The sequence below is a fragment of the Lynx rufus genome, unplaced genomic scaffold, assembly GCF_022079265.1.
Source record: "Lynx rufus isolate CCGP_SWC_20201006 ecotype Redwood Valley unplaced genomic scaffold, mLynRuf1.p SCAF_8, whole genome shotgun sequence".
Lineage (NCBI taxonomy): Eukaryota > Metazoa > Chordata > Mammalia > Carnivora > Felidae > Lynx > Lynx rufus.
The window spans coordinates 62,301,653-62,321,589 of record NW_025814896.1 but is presented as its reverse complement, the minus strand read 5'-3'; the positions used below and the strand labels follow the sequence as shown (position 1 = coordinate 62,321,589).

The 19,937-nt window shown below is 37.5% G+C and overlaps 1 protein-coding gene across 2 annotated transcripts in view; it reads right to left on the bottom strand.

The window, feature by feature from the left end:
* Nucleotides 1-19,937, bottom strand: part of TMEM131 (transmembrane protein 131) — a 245,368-nt gene that overhangs the window by 87,401 nt on the left and 138,030 nt on the right. For both annotated transcript variants that reach the window (XM_047068675.1, XM_047068676.1), the window contains exon 5: nucleotides 15,934-16,057. In XM_047068675.1, coding sequence (XP_046924631.1) covers nucleotides 15,934-16,057 — 124 coding nt within the window. The remainder of the gene's footprint in view (nucleotides 1-15,933; nucleotides 16,058-19,937) is intronic.

Here is a 19,937-nt window from a genome sequence, read left to right as displayed (position 1 = left end):
TTTCTGCCCATTTCTTCACTGGGTTATTTGTTTTTCAGGTGTGGAGTTTGGTGAGCTCTTTATAGATTTTGGATACTAGCCCTTTGTCTGATATGTCATTTGCAAATATCTTTTCCCATTCCGTTGGTTGTCTTTTAGTTTTGTTGGTTGTTTCCTTTGCTGTGCTGAAGCTTTTTATCTTCATGAGGTCCCAGTAGTTCATTTTTACTTTTAATTCCCTTGCCTTTGGGGATGTGTCAAGTAAGAAATTGCTACGGCTGAGGTCAGAGAGGTCTTTTCCTGCTTTCTCCTCTAGGGTTTTGATGGTTTCCTGTCTCACATTCAGGTCCTTTATCCATTTTGAGTTTATTTTTGTGAATGGTGTGAGAAAGTGGTCTAGTTTCAATCTTCTGCATGTTGCTGTCTATTGACAACAGTTCTAATGTCAATGAAGATACTCACAAGGCCTGTGGTTCACTAGAGGGAAATTTATCCAGCCAGAGAAAAAACTGGTTTCCTTTAAAATTTTTATGGGAATGTATGTAAATATTTAAATAACATCTTTCAAAAGCCCATGTAAGTTACAAAAGGTAAGGAAAATCATCATGAAATGCTTAATTCTTAGCATAACCTTTTGCTACTACCAGAACTGGACATCTAGTTTTGAGTAAGTACGTGACACATTGGAGATCTGAGTTTCTAATTCTGCCATTAACTGATTTTGAGGGGCACCTGGGTGGCTCACTTGGTTAAGCGTTCAACTTTGGCTCTGGTCATGATCTCGCAGTTTGTGGGTTTGGGTCCTGCGTCGGGCTCTGGGCTGATGGCCGGGAGCCTGTTTTGAATTGTGTCTCACTCTCTCTCTGCCCCTATCCCACTTGCACTGTCTCTTTCTCTCTCAAAACTAACATTAAAAACAAACAAAAAACAAAAAAAAACAAAAAAAGAAACTGATTTTGGCAAGTCATTGAACCTTTGTAGGTCTCAATTTCTCCTAATTTCAAAATAAGCCAGTTTTATTAGATGATATCTGAGATCCTAATTATTAAAGAAACCATAAATATGGCCAGTCTCACTGCTTAATTCCTATGGAAGATGGAGAATTTGCTCCATGATGTCATTTCTATTCGGTGGGAAAGAAGGTGGGGTGGAACAGTGAAGAGTCTAGATATGAGTACAAGTTCTCTTTGACAGTTCTCAATACCTATCAAGACTTGAGTACATTATTATCTCAGTACTTTAAGAAGATGTTGAGATAGAACAAGTATTTCCTTTCTTCTTTTTTTTAATAACAGGGAAAATCTAATTCCAAGTGACAATGATATAACAAAACAGAACAGCAAAGTCAGACTCAGGAACGTAATCTTCCCATAAGAATTAATCAGATTAGATTTGCTACAAATCATCCTTTTGTCCTCTTTCCCACACACTTTCTAAATTAGATGAATTTGGTATGATAAAAAATTAGAAAACAGTATAAAAAGTAACGAAGAACAAACAAGGTGTGCTAGATTTAACTGAACATTATCTGCAGCTAAGTATCTCTCACCTTTGTACCACAGCTCAGTCCCTGGCTGGCTCCCTTGGTGAGCTCATCCAGGTCCATGACTTTGTATCTTCACCAGTGACTCTTAAACTTCCATTTCAAGTTCGGTCCTTTCTCTTATTATCCAAACTCAGACACCAACTGTCACTTGGCACTTGGACCTGGATGTCTAAGGACACCTCAAATCTAACACATCCAAAACTGAACTACTGATTGTACTCCCGAAACCTGCTCTATCCTCAGCCTTCTCCATCTCGGTTGATGGCAATTCTGTCCTTTCGTAGCTTGGGGAAAAAAACAGAGAGTCAATCTTGACTCTTCTCTTTCTCTTAGTCCCACATCAGGAGAGCTTATTGGCTGTATCTTCAAAATATATCCCAAATCCAACAGCTTTCTTCAGTTCTTCACTCTTGTCAGAGTAATTATCTTCTTACTATGGGGTACTGCAGCAGCTAATGTAACTGGTGTCCCTGATTCTCCCTTTGCTCTTCATTGTTTGTTTTTTGTTTTCTTACTTATTGAGAGAGAGAGCGAGCGCATGAGCGGGGGAGAGGCAGAGGGAGGGAATCCCAAGCAGGCTCTGAACTGCCAGCATGCAGCCTGATGTGGGGCTTAAACTCACAAACCCTGGTATCATGACCTGAACTGAAATAAAGAGTTGGGTGCTTAACCGACAGAGCCACCCAGGTACCCTATGATCTCTTTTTGATAAGTAGTGATACTTACAAAACGTAAGCTATCATTTCATTTTTCTGCTCAAATCCGTGAAGGCTTCCAAGTTCAATCAGGATAAGAGCCAAAGTCCTCATATCATAGCTTGTACAGCTCTTCACAATCTACCCTACCTATTCCCCTTCACTTCTCTCATTCTTGATCACTCTGGCCTAGCTAACCACACTGTCCTCTTTGCATACAGGTGTGTTTTCACATAGGAGCCTTTATACTGCCTGTACCTTCTGTCTGGAATGTTCTCCCATATATTCCACTTCCTTCCATACAGTCCTCTCCCTTACCGCCTTCAAGTCTGTTCAAATGTCACCTTCTGAATGAGGCTTGCCCTGACTATCTTATTTAAAATTGGAAGAGTGATGGGGTGCCTGGGTGGCTCCGTCAGTTAAATGTCCAACTCTTGGTTTCGGCTCAGGTCATGATCTCATGGTTCGTGGGTTCAAGCTCCGCATAAGGCTCTGTGCTCACAGTTGTGAAGCCTGCTTGGGATTCTGTCTCCCTCTCTCTTTGCCCCTCCCACTGGTCATCACTTTCTATTTCTCTCTCTCAAAATAAATAAATAAACATTAAAAAAAATTGGAGGAGTAGGGGGCGCCTGGGTGGCGCAGTCGGTTAAGCGTCCGACTTCAGCCAGGTCACGATCTCACGGTCCGTGAGTTCGAGCCCCGCGTCGGGCTCTGGGCTGATGACTCAGAGCCTGGAGCCTGTTTCCGATTCTGTGTCTCCCTCTCTCTCTGCCCCTCCCCCATTCATGCTCTGTCTCTCTCTGTCCCCAAAATAAATAAACGTTGAAAAAAAAAATTAAAAAAATTGGAGGAGTGATGTCACCATCATGGCAGCAAAAGACATTGTGTCTTTCTGTCCCTTCCTCGCTTTTAATGTTTTATTATTTATTTTTGAGAGAGAGACAGAGTGTGAGTGGGGAAGGGGCAGAGAGAGGGGATACACAGAATCCAGAACAGCTCTAGGCTCTGAGCTGTCAGCACAGAGCCGATGCGGGGCTCGAACCCACAAGCTGTGAGATCATGACCTGAGCCAAGGTCAGAAGCTCAACTGACTGAGCCACCCGGGTGCCCCTTTTGGTCCCTGCATTTAAGCTATGGATTAGATATCCATCCACAAACGTAAGTGCCTTTGTGGAAAATGTGGGATTCAGCACCATATGCCAGGGGACCTGGGAGTTGTTTCAACCACCTGTACATCTGGTAGTAGATGGACAAACTTTAGTATGGGCTACAGAACCAGTACATTTGTCCCAACCACTCTTGCCATGTGGGGAAAAAAATCTGTAGAGTACCGACCTAGGAAGATACCCATGGACAAGAGAGATATTGCAAAAGTCCAGCCTTTCCGGGGACATATTCCATTATGCCATTGAAACAAAAAACAAACAAAAAAGTTTGGTCACAGTGGAAACCTTAAGAGGAATTTTCCCAGTGTCACTCCCTCTTCCGGAACTACCCTGCCAAGGCAACACTCCATGGGAATAAATTATCCAGCAGTGGTGACCTCACCCACAAGAGAAAAGGAGAGCAGTCAATGAGTACCTGGCTATGTGAGTTGTGCAGGACATGGCACGGGAAACCCGTTTCTCTCTAGCGCACCCAGAGTACTGAGGCAGGACTTCCAAAACTGGAGGTGGGAGCAGAGCAGGAAAGGGACAGATAAAAATATCAAAGGGCATTAAAGGTACACAGTTCCTGCTGACTGTGCTCAGGACTTCAGCAGGAAGTCTGCCCATGAGCCTCTGGGAATACTTTACTTGAGGATCCCCATACCATAGGCACTCTAATGCCCTGAGTGCTAAACCCCCATCTCCCCTCACACTGCAGCTGGCTCCTGGTGCTCACTCCCAAGTGCAGTGGTGAGAGCAAGTTCAGTAAATGGACTGTTATCAGAAAAACAGTAGGACCTGTGGGTAAGGGAGAAACCACAAACTTGAGCACTATTTTCTGGAAAATCTAAAAGGTGGAGAAAACCCAAAAATAACAGCACTAACAAATATAACAGTTGGTGCTGTTATATTACCCCATCTGAAGACAACTAGTAAAGATTTAAAAATGTGTCTGTTACTTCAAATGCAAAAGTGGAAATGCAAAACTACAAGGAACATGAAAAATCAAAACAATGTGATCACAAATAGTAATTCTCTAACAACCAAAAGCACAGAATTTTGCAAACTAGCTGATAAAAGATTCAAAGTAGTTCTTTTGAACAAATTCAATGATCTATAAGAAAATTCAGAAGGGCTGTTCAATGAAATTAGGAAATAACACACAAAGAAAATGAAATATTTAACAAAGAAAAGAAATAATTTAGGAAAGAACCAAACTGAAATTCTGGAACTTAAGATTTCAATGGCTGAAATTAAATAATAATAATAATAAAAAGCAATAGACAGCATGTGTGGCAGAGTGAAGCAAACAGAAGATCAAATAAGTGATCTAGAAATTTTGAATTAACCCATTAGAGCAGAACAAAGGAAAAAGAGTCAAAAAGAGTGATGAAAGCCTATCAGGTCTATGGTTTTCCATCAAAGAACAAATATAATAATTAGAGTTTCAGAGAAGAGAGGGAGAAGAGGGCAGAAAGTTTATTCAAAGAAATAATAGGTGAGAACTTCCCAAACTTGGGGAGAAGCTTGGACATCTATATTCATAAAGCTAATAGATAACCCTATTAACTCAATGCAAAAGACCTTCTCCAACACATCGTATAATGAAAGTGTCAAAACTCAAAAGATAAAAACAGAATCCTAAAAGTACCCAGGGAAAAAAAGATTGTAACCTACAAAAGAATTCCATGAGGCTATATTAGTGATTTCTCAGCAGAAACTGTATAGGCCAGGAGTGAGATGACATATTCGAAGTACTGAAAGAAAAAACTGCTAGCCAAGAATACTCTTATCTGGCAAAGTTATCCTTCAGATGCAAAGCAGAAATAAAGACTTTCCTGGACTAACAATTCACTGGAGAATTCTGAGGGAGTTCATTACCTCTAGACTTGCTTTGCAAGAAATGCTGAAAAGAATTCTAGCTGAAATGAAAAGACACTAATAATGACACAAAAACATATGAAAGTATACAACACACTGAGTAAAGGTAAATACACAGACATAGAAAATTCTAATTCTGTAATGGGATGGTGTGTTAACCACCTAACTGTAATACAAAGGTTAAAGAAGAAGAGTATGAAAAATAATTATAGCTACTATAATTTGTTAATGAATATGAAATATAAAAAGAGTTAAATAATGACATCAAGCATATAAAAAAAGGGGGAAAAATTAAAAAGGTAAAGCTTTTACACGCAACCGAAGTTAAGTTGCTATCAGCTTAAAATGGGCTGCTTTATCTGTAAGATGTTTTACGTAAGCTTCATGGTATCAAGAAGCAAGAACAGATTCACAAAAATTAAAGGGGAAACAGACTGATACCATGGAAAATCACGAGTCTTAAAGGTAGGCAGAAACAGAGGAAAAGAGAATCAGTGGAAATACAAAACACCCACAAAGCCATTAAGAAGATGGCATTAGTAAGTCTTTACATATCAAGAATAACTCTGAATGTTAACAAATTGAGTTCACCAATCAAAAGGCACACAGGAACTAGATATAGAAATGAAAGGAATTAAAAGCAAAAATGAACTACTGGGACCTCATGAAGATAAAAAGCTTCTGTACAGCAAAGGAAACAATCAACAAAACTAAAAGGCAACCAACGGAATGGGAAAAGATATTTGCAAATGACATATCGGACAAAGGGCTAGTATCCAAAATCTATAAAGAGCTCACCAAACTCCACACCTGAAAAACAAATAACCCAGTGAAGAAATGGGCAGAAAACATGAATAAACACTTCTCTAAAGAAGACATCCAGATGGCCAACAGGCACATGAAAGGATGCTCAAAGTCGCTCCTCATCAGGGAAATACAAATCAAAACTGTACTCAGATATCGCCTCACACCAGTCAGAGTGGCTAAAATGAACAAAACAGGAGACCATAGATGCTGGCGAGGATGTGGAGAAATGGGAACCCTCTTGCACTGTTGGTGGGAATGCAAACTGGTGCAGCCACTCTGAAAAACAGTGTGGAGGTTCCTCAAAAAATTAAAAATAGACCTACCCTATGACCCAGCAATAGAACTGCTAGGAATTTACTCAAGGGATACAGGAGTACTGATGCATAGGGGCACTTGTACCCCAATGTTTATAGCAGCACTGTCAACAATAGCCAAACTATGGAAAGAGCCTAAATGTCCATCAACTGATGAATGGATAAAGAAATTGTGGTTTATATACACAATGGAATACTACGTGGCAATGAGAAAGAATGAAATCTGGCCTTTTGTAGCAACATGGATGGAACTGGAGAGTGTTATGCTAAGTGAAATAAGTCATACAGAGAAGGACAGATACCATATGGTTTCACTCTTATGTGGATCCTGAGATACTTAACAGAAGACCATGGGGGAGGGGAAGGAAAAAAAATGGCTAGAGAGGGAGGGAGCCAAAACATAAGAGACTCCTAAAAACTGAGAACAAACTGAGGGTTTATGGGGAGTGGGAGGGAGGGGTGGGTGGATGATGGGTATTGAGGAGGGCACCTGTTGGGATGAGCACTGGGTGTTGTATGGAAACCAATCTGACAATAAATTTCATAAAAAAAAAAAAAGAGAGAAATGAAATCCAACTCTATACTGCGTACAGAAGGCTCACTTCAGTTTTAAGAACACAAACTGGCTCAAAGTGAAGGGCTGGAAAAAGCCATTTAGTCCAAGTGGAAACCAAAAGAGAGTAGGGGTAGCTATGCTTTTACCAGACTAAACAGACTTTAAAAGCCAAAAATGGTCACAAGTGACAAAGAAGGTCATTAGATAATGATAAAGGGGCCAATGCTTCAAGAGGATATAACAACTATATATTCATATGTACCCAACATCTGAGCATCTAAATACATTAACAAATATTGACAGATTTGAAGGGAGAAAACAGACAACACAAAAATAAAGCAGAGGACCTCAATACCATACTTTCTTCAATGGATAGATCATCCAGACAGAACCACCACAAGGAAAGTTGGACTTGACCCATATATTAGACCAAATAGACCTAACAGACATTTATAGAACATTCCATCTTATAGCAGCAAATACATGTTTTTCTCAAGTGCACATAAAACATTCTCTGATGCAGACCATATGAGAATACACAGAAAAAGTCTCATGGCAAATTTAAGAAGATGGAAATAATAACAAGTATATTTTCAGACCATAATGGTATGAAACTAGAAATCAACAAAAGGAAAGCTGGAAAATCTACAAATGTGTGGAAATTAAACAACATATCTCTGAACAACCAAGGGGTCAAAAAAGAAATCAAAAGGGAAACCTAAAAAAAAAATACTCAAACAAAGGAAAATGAAAATACAACATACCAAAACTTATGGGATGCTGCAGAAGTAGTTTTAAGAGGGAACTTTATAGTAGTAAATGTATATGTTAAGAAAACAACTCAAATAAACAGCCTAACTTTACACCTCAAGGAAACCCAAAGTCAGCAGAAGGAAAGAAATAAAAATCAGAGCAGAAATAGAGAGCATAAAAACAATAATGAAAAAACAGTGAAACTAAGAGCTGTTTTCAAAAAGATAAAACAAAATTGGCAAACCTCTAGCTACACAAACCATGAAAAAAGAAGAGAATACTCAAAGTCAGAAATGAAAGAGGAGACATTACAATTGATACTACAGAAATACACAGGATCATAAAACACTAGTATGAACAATTATATGCCAATAAATCAGATAAGCTAGAAGAAATGGATAAATGCTGAGAAACAACCTTCCAAGACCGAAACAGGAAGAAATAGAAAATCTGAATAGACCAGTGAGTAAGAAGATTGAATCAGAAATCAACAATCTCCCAACATAGAAAACCTCAGGATAAGCTGGTTTCACTAATGAATTCTATCAAATATTTAAAGAAGAATTAATGCCAACCTTTCTCAAATTCTTCCAAAAAACTGAAGGGACACAACATTTCAAAACTCATTTTACAAACCCAGCATTACTCTGATACCAAAGCCAGACAAGAACAAAAAAGAAACTACAGACCAATACCCCTGATGAATATACATGCAAAAATTCTTAAAAAAATATTAGCAAATGGAATCAAAACACATTGAAAGTATTATATATACACCATGACCAAGCAGGATTTACCCTTGGGATGAAAGGATGGTTCAACATATGCAAATCAGTAAATGTGATATACCATATTAACAAAAGATAAAAAGATAAAAATAAAAGATAAAACATAAAAATCAAAAGCATGTGACAAAATACAACATATTTTAATGATAAAAACCCCCAGTAGACTGGGTACAGCTAGGATACAACTCTACACAATAAAGGCCATACATAAGGGTATGTACGGGTGGCTCTCTCGGTTAAGTGTATGACTCCTGATTTTGATTCAGGTCACGCTCTCACAGTTTGTGAGATTGAGCCCTATGTTGGGCTCTGCACTGACAGCATGGAGCCTTCTTGGAATTCTCTCTCTCTCTGCCCCTCCCCTGCTCTCTCTCTTAAAATAAATAAACACAAAAAGATATCTTAGTTAAAAAAAAAAAAAAAAGGCCATATGGGAAAAATCCACAGCTAACATCATACTCAATGACAAAAAACTGAGGATCAGGATGCCCTGATCCTCTAGGATCAGGGTGCCTACTCTTACCACACTTACTCAACATAATACTGAAAGGCCTAGTTAGATCAATTACGTAAGATAAAGAAATAAAAAGCACCTGAATCAGAAAGGAATAAGTAAAACTGTCATATTTGCAGATGATATGGTCTTTTATATATATATATATATATATATATATATATATATATATATATATATATAAAGCCTAAATGTCCATCAACTGATGAATGGATAAAGAAATTGTGGTTTATTTACACAATGGAGTACTACGTGGCAATGAGAAAGAATGAAATATGGCCCTTTGTAGCAACATGGATGGAACTGGAGAGTGTGATGCTAAGTGAAATAAGCCATACAGAGAAAGACAGATACCATATGGTTTCACTCTTATGTGGATCCTGAGAAACTTAATAGAAACCCATGGGGGAGGGGAAGAAAAAAAAAAAAAAAGAGGTTAGAGTGGAAGAGAGCCAAAGCATAAGAGACTCTTAAAAACTGAGAACAAACTGAGGGTTGATGGGGGTGGGAGGGAGGGGAGGGTGGGTGATGGGTATTGAGGAGGGCACCTTTTGGGATGAGCACTGGGTGTTGTATGGAAACCAATTTGACAATAAACTCATATATTGGAAAAAAAAAATCCTAAAGACTCAACCAAAAAACTTGGAATTAATCAACCAATTTGGTATAGTTGCAGGATATAAAATCAACATATAGAAATCAGTTGTGTTGGTATACACTAACAGTGAAACATCTGAAAAAGAAATAAAGAAAACTATCCTGGTTCACAGTGGCATAAAAAAAAATACCTGGGAATAAATTTAACCAAGAAGGTGAAAGATTTGTACAGCTGTACCCTCATTTTATTGTGCTCCACTTTACTGCACTTTGCAGATAATTGCATTTATTTTATTTATCTCTTTTTTTTTTTTCTTTTTAACAAATTGAAGGCCTATAGCAACCCTGCATTGATCAAGTCTACTGGTGCTATTTTTTCCTAGTAGCAGTTGCTCACTTTGTGTCTCTGTGCCACACTTTGGTAATTTCTGCAATATTTCAAACTTTTTATTATTATTATATTTTTTATGGTAATATGTAATTAGTGATTATGACTCACTGAAGACTCAGATAATGGTAACCTTTTTTTAGTAATAAAGTATTCTTAAATTAAGGTATGTACATTGTTTTTTAAGACATAATGCTATTGCATGCTTAATAGGCTACAGTAGGGTGTAAACTGAAATTTTATGTGCTCTGGAAAACTAAAAAAATTCATTTTATTGTGATACTCACTTTATTGTGATACTCACTTTCCTGCGGTGGTTTGGAACCAAACACGTAATATCTCTCAGGTATGCCTGTGTTATGAAAACTATAAAACCTTAATGAAAGAAACTGAAGAAGACACAAACAAATGGAAAGATACCCCATGCTCATGGATTAGAAGAATATACTGATAACTGTCTGTTAAAATATCCACACTACCTAAAGTCATTTATAGAGTCAGTGCAATCCTTATCAATAGCCCAATGGCATGTTTTACAGAAACAGATAAAACAATCCCAAAATTTGTATGGAAGCATGCAAGACTCAAGAAAGAACAAAGCCTAAGGCATCACACTTCCTGCTTTCAAACTATACTACGAAGCTAAGTGATTAAAACAGTATGGTACAGGCATATAGGCCAATGGAACAGAATAGAGAGCCCAGAAATAAATCCCTGCATATACAGTCAACTAATATTTGACAAGGGAGCCAAGAACACTTCATGGGGAAAGACAGTCTCTTCAACAAATGGTATTAAGAAAACTGGATAACCACATGCAGAAAAATGAAATTGGACTCCTATCTTCCATCACTCACCAGAATTAATTAAAAATGGATTAAAGACTTAAACGTAAGACCTAATACAATAAACCTCCAGAAGAAAACACTGATATTGGCCTGGGCCACGATTTTTTTTTAATATGACACCAAAGGCACAGCAACAAAAGCAAAAATCAACAAGTGGGACGACATCAAATTAAAAAATTTCTGCATAGCAAAATAAAAGATCAACAAAACAAAAAGGAAACCTGCAAAATGGGAGAAGATATTTGCAAATTATATGTCAGATAGGAGGTTAATATCTAAAATACATAAAAGAACTCCTATAGTTTAATAACAAAACCCCAAACAATCTGAATAAAAAATGGGCAGAGGAACCAAATAGGTATTTTCCCGAAGGAGACAGGACTACCAGGTATACAAAAAAATGTTCAACAATTCTAATCATCATGGAAATGCAAATCAAAACCACAATGAGATAGCACTTCACAACTGTTAGAATGGCTATCATTAAGAAGAGAAGAGATAACAAGTATTGATGAGATGTGGAGATAAGGGAATCCTGTATACTGTTGGTGGGAATGTAAACTGGTTTAAAACAGTATGGAGGTTCTCAAAAAATTAAAAATAGAACAATCATATGATCTAGCAATCTGATTTCTGGGTATTTATCCAAAGGAAATGAAAATAGGATATTGAAGAGATATATGCACTACCATTTTTACTGGAGCATTATTCACAATAGCTAAGATATTGAAACAACTCAAGTGTCTACAACAAATGAATAGGTAAAAAAGATACACACATACACACACACACACACACTGCGGAATATTATTCAGTCATAAGAAAAAAGGATATCCTGCGATTTGCAACAACACTGATGGACCTTGAGGGCATTATGCTAAATGGGATAATTCCGACAGAAAAAGACAAAAACTTTCTGCTATCACTCATATGGCACCTAAAAAAGCCAAACTTGGGGCACCTAAAAAAGCCAAACTTGGGGCACCTGAGTAGCTCAGCATCAGACCCTTGGATTCGCCTCAGCTCATGATCTCATGGTTCCAGGAGTTCAAGCCCCACATCAGGCTCTGCACTGTTAGTGCAGAGATTGGGATTCTCTCTCTCCCCACTCTCTCTGCCCCTACCCTGTTTGTGCTCTGTCTCTCAAACTTAAAAAATAAAATAAAATAAAATAAAATAAATAAAAATAAAAAAGCCAAACATGTAAAAACAGAGAGTAGAACAATGATTACCAGGGACTGGATGGAGGGGGAAGTAGTGATGTGTTGTTGAAGGGTACAAACATGCAACTATAAGAAAAAGAGGTTCTGGAGATCTAATGCACAGCATAGTGATCACAGATAAAACTGTATTGTAAATCTCAAAGTTTCTGAGACACTAGATCTTAACAGTTCTCACCATAAAAATGATAATTATGTGACATGACAGAGAAGTTAGCTGATCCTATGGTGATAATCCTATAGCAATTTATAAATGTATCAAAAAATTTTTTTTATTTCAATGTTTATTTATTTTTTTAGAGAGAGACAGAGCATGAGCAGGGGAGGGACAGAGAGAGGGAGACATAGAATCCGAAGCTGGCTCCAGGCTCTGAGCATAGAGCCAATGCGGGGTTCAAACTCACGAGCTGAGACATGAGATCATGATCTGAGCCAAAGTCATGACGCTCAACTGACTGAGCCACCCAGGCACCCCTAAGTATATCAAATCAACACTTTGTACACCTTAAATTTACACAGTGTTATATGTCCACTGTATACCTTAAACTTACACAATGTTATACCGCAATTACATCACAATTTTAAAAATAATTCTTACCATAATCAAAATTTGACTATTAGAGTATTAAAAAATCTGTATTCTTAGACACAAAATATGTATTACATATTTTACAACTAATATACAATACAGTCATGAAAGATGAGTAGGCCTAAGTTGCAGTCTTATTATGTAATTTTTAATTGTAATTATAACTAATTAGACAACTATAGTTAATTAGCAGGTAATTATAAATAACAGATAATTATTAGAAGTTAAACAAAGAAAAACAAATTGTCACACAAACACATTCCTTATTACCCTTATTCTTCTTGATTTCCAGGTTAAAACAAGACCTTCCTATAAGGGGGTTATTTGCATGTGTGTTATAAAATGGTTATTTAAACCTGGCCTTATGAAAACAATGATTCTTTTCTCTATTTCCTACTGGTTAGTTAATATAGAGATGATAGTGGTAAATAACCAAAAACTTAAGTGAGTTATAGAAAATGTTCTATTCTCAAGGAAATAAGACCTGACCAGGAATTTAGAAGGTGACAAAGAGTTAAAATAAAATTACAGAAATGGTCTACTCTCCTGAACATGAGAAGACTCTTTTCATTGTTCACCAAAGGCTCTTATCATAGGCATAAAATTGAAGTGGAGGGGAAATAAGGTTATTTCTTCCCTTAAGAATTCATTCCATGTCTCCTCTCCATTTCTTGAGCTGTTGGGAATCCATACCTTACTGCAAGAAGTAAAAACGGAAACCAAGAGGAAGAAGACAGAGAAGACTGCACAGATTTTGGCTAGCTGCTTTTGAAGCCAAATCTAGCTGACCTAACTGGAGGTTTTGAAGGGTATAGATTATTTTTATTGTGTAATCCAATTTCCTGACAATGGAAAACACATATTGGTTTTCAACTTGTCCTTTGACTAACATGCACATTTAGTTTACCTTCTGAAGAATTTTCAGAAAAACTCTCCTCTTTGCATAAAGTTCATGTGCAGAAATAAGTCCCTGGGAGAGTCTAGTTCGAAAATGTCAAACTAGTGGCCGTTAGCTTGTTTTGTTTGGTCCACACCATCTGTCTTTCTAAAATTGAATTTATTTTCAATGTGTAAAAACTGGAAGATATCATATAAAAATTCCTATTTCTGTTTCTTCTTGGAACATGAGAAGAATGGGGCATGCGCTTACATTCCCACATGGCAACCACCGGCTGGAACAGAGTGTGGGTTGATCCCTTTGGACAGACCACGTGCTCTCCAGGTCACCCTCATTCCACATGGCCTGCTTCTCTCATTTACATTGTCTATCTGCCCCCTGTAAGAATCTGTAATTGTAACTCTTGGTCTATGAAAACCCTTTAACGGGGTTAAGCTTGGATGATTAAAAACAACAAAACATTGCTTGAATTAGCAAAGTACCATTAACAAGTTAAAAATAAAATCTGTAGGGCAGTTGTGAACTATTTTTAAACTGTTTCCATTTTCACTTCACTATTTTGCCCTTTAACCCAACATGTCTCTGCATACTGGCCGTGCCCTGTGTGGTTGCATTTACACATAAGTGCATCTCTGTGTACAGGTGGCATAACATATATGCCACACACCACAGCTTAATACGATACAAATCACCGTGTAGGCCAATACAGCACCTAGACCCTCACCTTGGATCCTGTCATTAACTGAATGACAGGGGGCAAACCCCTCTGGAGTTGAGCTCTTTCTTCATTTTGTATAATGAGGGTATTATTAGACTAGATGAATATACAAATCTCTTCTAGCACTGGGATTTTATTATTTGAGAACATCAGCATGTTTATAAAAACTCTGAAAACATCCTTTAGGTAACAACAAAAAATAACTCAAGGGAAACTTATTTAAAGAAATATATTAGAAAAGGGGCGTTTTCCATGAATACCACAAAAATGAAGTTTTTGCTATTGAAAGCAATATGGTAACTCATCAATTCCTTGTTAATAACATACTTTTAAATTTAAAAAAGCCGAAATTAAGTTTTTTTTGTTTTGTTTTTGTTTTTGACTTCAGAAGTTGCTGGACATGTTGCTAGCAACATATGTTGCTAAGGACAGCATATGATGAAATAGGATTTTTGAAGGGAGAAGTATAAAATCTAAATAATTGATATAATTTTAGATGCTTTTTTTTTTAAAAAGCTCCTTTTGATTTGGTCACATCTCTTCAAAGGAATTAGTGAAAACTCTGGGAAGATGAAATTAGGTTTCACTTATTTACTTCCTTCTAATACTTGCTATTTAGCTGTTTTTGAAGCTTATTTGTTACTTTAGCAGTCTATATATTAAAGATTAATGTATGTATTCTCTCAAATTCAAAATTTATTAAGACCCAACTTTTTTGTCAGATTAATTTTTATGTAAATAACAAGTCTGCAAACTATCTATGAAAATGATTATAAAGTAAAATTTTACAGGATACTTGTGGTAGGTAGAACCCTAAAATAGCCTCCCAAATTTCCTGCCCTAATATCTCTGAGATTGTAACTATGAGGAGATACCACACCCGTGGTTAATTACCTTACATGATAAAAAGGGATTTTGCAAATGTAACTGAGGACATTAGTTCACTCATTTCATGAAAAAGGAGACTATCCAGGTGGTCCCAATGACATGATTAAGGCAGAATTTTCTCTACTGGTGGCAGAAGAGAAAGCCAAAATGATCCAAAGAATAAGGGAGATATGACACATTACTCCTGGCCTAAAGATGGTGACAAGCAATGTGGGTGCCCTGGGGAAATGAGAGAGGTTCCTGGCCAAGGGCCAGCAACGAAATGGGGACTTCAGTACTACAAGCATAAGGAAATGAATTTTGCCGACAACTTGAGTGAATTTAGAAGTGGATTTTCCCTGAGTTTCCAGTCAAGGACTGAGCCCTGCTGACATCTTAATTACAGCCTTATGATACTCTGAGCAAAGAACACACTGGACTTACAACTGATAAACTATGTGCTAATAAGTGGGGGTTGTTTAAAGCCATCACGTTTGTGGTAGCTTATTAGGTAGCAATAGAAAACTAACACAACACTGAGGAATTGCTTATTATTTAAAAAGGAAAAAAAATCAACTAAATTTCTGACTACTACATTTTTCAGAGTACTTAGGTTCAAAGTGGAATTGTTAAATTGTTTTATGTTGAGAAACACAATGTGTGTTTAAGAGTAGAAGTGATAATTCTTAGGAAATAGGGCAAACTGAAACCCGCAACAAATATGAAACACTCGAACCGGATTTTAATTATAGCAAAATGAAATTATACATAAAACATCTAGATATTTCAATTTCAAACTCAAGAGAAACATTTATAGAAAAACTTACCCTATTTTGAAAAAATGATGCATGAAAATGTGATGTTGTAGCAGATATTGATACTAAAGTAATAGTTTCTTCAGAACTAGGATTATGTAAGTAAACTTTTTCCATTTTTGGCATTCCAACTGGCCTGTAAAAGCAAAACAAAAGCAAAAACAAAAACAAAAAACAAAACCACTGTCACAAATACTTCAAAGATTATTTCTAGTTGTTGAATTAGTTTCTAGCTGCTAAAAAATTTAAACATCAAAATTATTGGACAAGTACATATCCAAACATATAAGACTATTTAATTGGTTTATATTTAAAATTACACATAGAAATGCATTTAGTCATTCAACAAATATATACTGAGTGCCCATTTTATGTCTCACACTGAGCCAGGGGCTAGGATACAATGAAGTAAATCTCTGTCCAGATAAAGCTTACAGTCTAGTGAGGAAGCAGGCAGGGAATAAAATGGTCAGGTCTTTTCATTTCCTTCTGTAATACCACCCTGCTTTCCTACTAATTCTGAATCATGTCCCCTTCTCCCCAAATTCCACTGATACATGCTCTTCAATTTAGGAGAAACTGAGTGGCAAAGTTATGTGAGCAGATCGGCCTTATGAATTAGGGGCTATTATTGTCCTCATTTTATAGATGAGGATACTGAGGCACAGAAAAGTTACTTGTCCAAAGTCATACCTGGAATCTAAATTTGAATCCAGGCCATCTGGCTTTAGTCCATGTTCTAACTCATTATACTAAACTGCCTCCTCTTAAGGAGGACACACACTCAGTGATCTGACATCCATAGATCCATTTTAATGTTCTCCTTGGTATCCACATTAGAGTTTCCTCTTAAAAGTGACATCTCCTTAGTTATGCAGTCCATTAAATACTTACATAGCTAATCTCAGCTGTACAGGCAGGCCTCCTAACTCCTACAGCATCAGAGAATTCTGCAAATAAACTGTTTCTTAATGTCCTCTAATAATTTAATTAGCACCAGTTTTATTTCCTCAAGATTATCAGCACCTTTCAGACAAAGGTTACATTATACATGTACTCCATATTTTCCATATTATCTAGCACAGGCACTTGGTAAGAGTGTGCATGGGTGAGCTTCCCTCCCTTCCCTTTTCTCCCCCCCTGCCTTAGTGGAAATTAAGATCCTCCCTACCCTGACATCACCTGACCTAAACAAGTAACTAACTCCCTATGTTTTCACAATCTAAACCTTCCAACCTGGATCAGACTGGTTTCATGTGCATAGCCCCCATGGCTTTACCAATCTCTTTGCTCTGTTTTCCTCCCTATCCCCCTATTCCAATCCAAATCCTCATTTTCTAATTCAAATGCAACTTCTTTCACAAGGTCCTCTCCTCAGGCAACCATTCTGGTCCACGTGTTTTTGTTTTAAAATATTTTTGATTTTGAGAGAGAGAGAGAGAGAGAGAGAGAGAACGAACAAACCCCAAGCAGGCTCTGCACTGTCAGCTTGGAGCCCGATGTGGGGCTCAAACTCATGAATTGTGAGGTCATGACCTGAGCTGAAACCAAGCAAGAGTCAGATGCTTAACCAACTGAGCCACCCAGGTACCCCCTGGTCCATGTTTTTATTTTATTCATGCTCCTGGCTCTCCTTGAACCCACCCACCCCCCAACAACAATCCTGGAAAAATTTAGAAGTTAGAGGAAGGTACTGATTCCAAGGATTAACTAAAAAACAGTAAGAAACCCTGGGGGGAACAGAAGGTTGCCTTGAACTGGCAGGTGGGGAAAAGTAAGGGACAAAGAATAGCCTAAGCTGACAATGAGAGGCTAGGGTAGAAGAAGGCTTCAAAACTCTGTTCTCCAATTCCTTCTCTCCTTGCTTGCCCTGGAACAATCAGAGCTTGCCCTTTCAACCTAGAATAGCAGAGAGGCTTAGAGAGCTAAGAAGCTGATAATCAGCTACCCTGGAGCACACCTGCCTCTAACTCCTCTTTGGTAGTCCAAAGACCAAGGGCTATTTGATTACATTTACATCTCCACCCAGATGCTTCTGCCTAAGCACTATCAGATACAGTGGTGGCAAACAGGACAATTAATAGTTTTTACATGTATGTGTGTGTGGAACTGGGTCTTTCTACCTTGGGGATCATCTCCCTTCTTAAATTCACAAGAGACAAAGACCAAGTCTTTCTATTCTGCCCTTCCTCAATACGCACTACAAGACAGGAGCTCTTAAGTTAACTCCATGAGTAGAATTAGAAAACATACAATGTTGTGATAAACTGTGGTATTCCCAATCTGCTGACTGAACCTGTGAGAGAATTCTACTTCAACATTAGGCTTGGCCATATGATTTTCTTTGGTCAATGAAATGTGAGCAAAAGTGACATGTAACATTAAGTTTTAAAAGTCGTCTTGTATTCTTTTTCCAAGAAATGGCCTATCTCAGGAGTGCTGCTTTTAGCCTACATCCCACTAAGATTTTGGGTTGGTTGTGGTCATAGCATAACCTGGTAAAGGCTGAGTAACATACACCTGAAGTTGGAAAAGTTGAACCAGGAACTAAACAAGCACAGTGTGATATACTTAAGGAGATATGGCAGGATATTAGTAAAATGAAGCAAGAAATCATACAGAAAACAAAAGAAATTATTAGTATAAAAGTACAATGTATAAAGGTAGGTAAAAATCTCTTAGTGAGTTGGAAGATCGGATTGACAATTTAGCTCACAATTCAGCAAGAAAAAAATACATACTCAGAATATTTTAAAAGAGCTAAAAAAAAAAAGCGAGAAGCAGATATGTAGGGCACACCTAGAAATGGTAATATTTGGAAGGTGGACTATAGGAATATTTAAGGAATATGGACAAAATTAATGGGTAAAACCCAAACTTTTTTTTTAATGTTTATTTATTTTTGAGAGACAGAGAGAGACACAGCATAAGCAAGGGCTGTTAGCACAGGGGCTGTTAGCACAGAGCCTGACGCAGGACTCGAACCCATGAGCTGTGAGATCATGACCTGAGCTGAAGTCAGTGCCCTGGTAAAACCCAAACTTTAAAAAAAGATGAATTCTTGACTGAAAGGGTTCATGAAGTGTCAACAAGGAGAGATAAGGAAACCCTGTATTTAAACAGAGAATAAAATTTAAGGAGTTGCAAGAGTTTTATATATTGTGGATCTAAGTATCTTATGAGATTTTTTCCAAGTATTTTCTCCCATTGTGTGGACTGTTTTCTCTCTTTCTTTCTTTTTTTTTTTACGTTTATTTATTTTTGAGAGAGAGACAGAGCCAGAGTGTGAGTGGGGGAGGGACAGAGAGAGAGAGGGAGACAATCTGAAGCAGGCTCCAGGCTCTGAGCTGTCAGCATGGAGCCCAATGCAGGGCTCAAACCCACGAACTGCGAGAGCATGACCTGAGCCAAATTCGGACGCTTAACTGACTGAGGCACCCAGGTGCCCCAAACTTTCTTGATGGTATCATTTGCAAGCAGTACAAAAGTTTTTAATTTTTATGTAATTCAATTTGTATATTTTGTCTTTTATCACTTGTGCTTCTAGGGTCATAGCTAAGAAATCATTGCATAAACCAATGGATAATGGAGATATGTTCATATATTCCAATCTTTTCTTCTAAAGCTTTTATAGTTCAGCTTTATGACATTTACATTTAGCTCTATTATATACTTTGAATTAATTTTTGTGTATGCTCTAAGGCAGGCGTGCAACTTAATTCTTTTGCATGTGGATACCCAGTTGGCCCAGCACCATTTGTTGCAAAGACTGTTCTTTCTCTATTTAATTGTTTTGGCACTCTTGTCAAAATCAATTGGCAATAAATGTAAATTTCTATTTCTGGAACCTAAATTCTTTTCTGTTTACCTATATGTCTATCTTTATGGCAGTGTCACAGTGTCTTGACTACTAAAACTTATAGGTTTCTAATATTGGGCACTAAAAATTCTCCAATGTTGGTCTCCTTTTAAAAGAATGGCTGTTCTGGGGGTGCCTGGGTGGCTCAGTCGGTTAA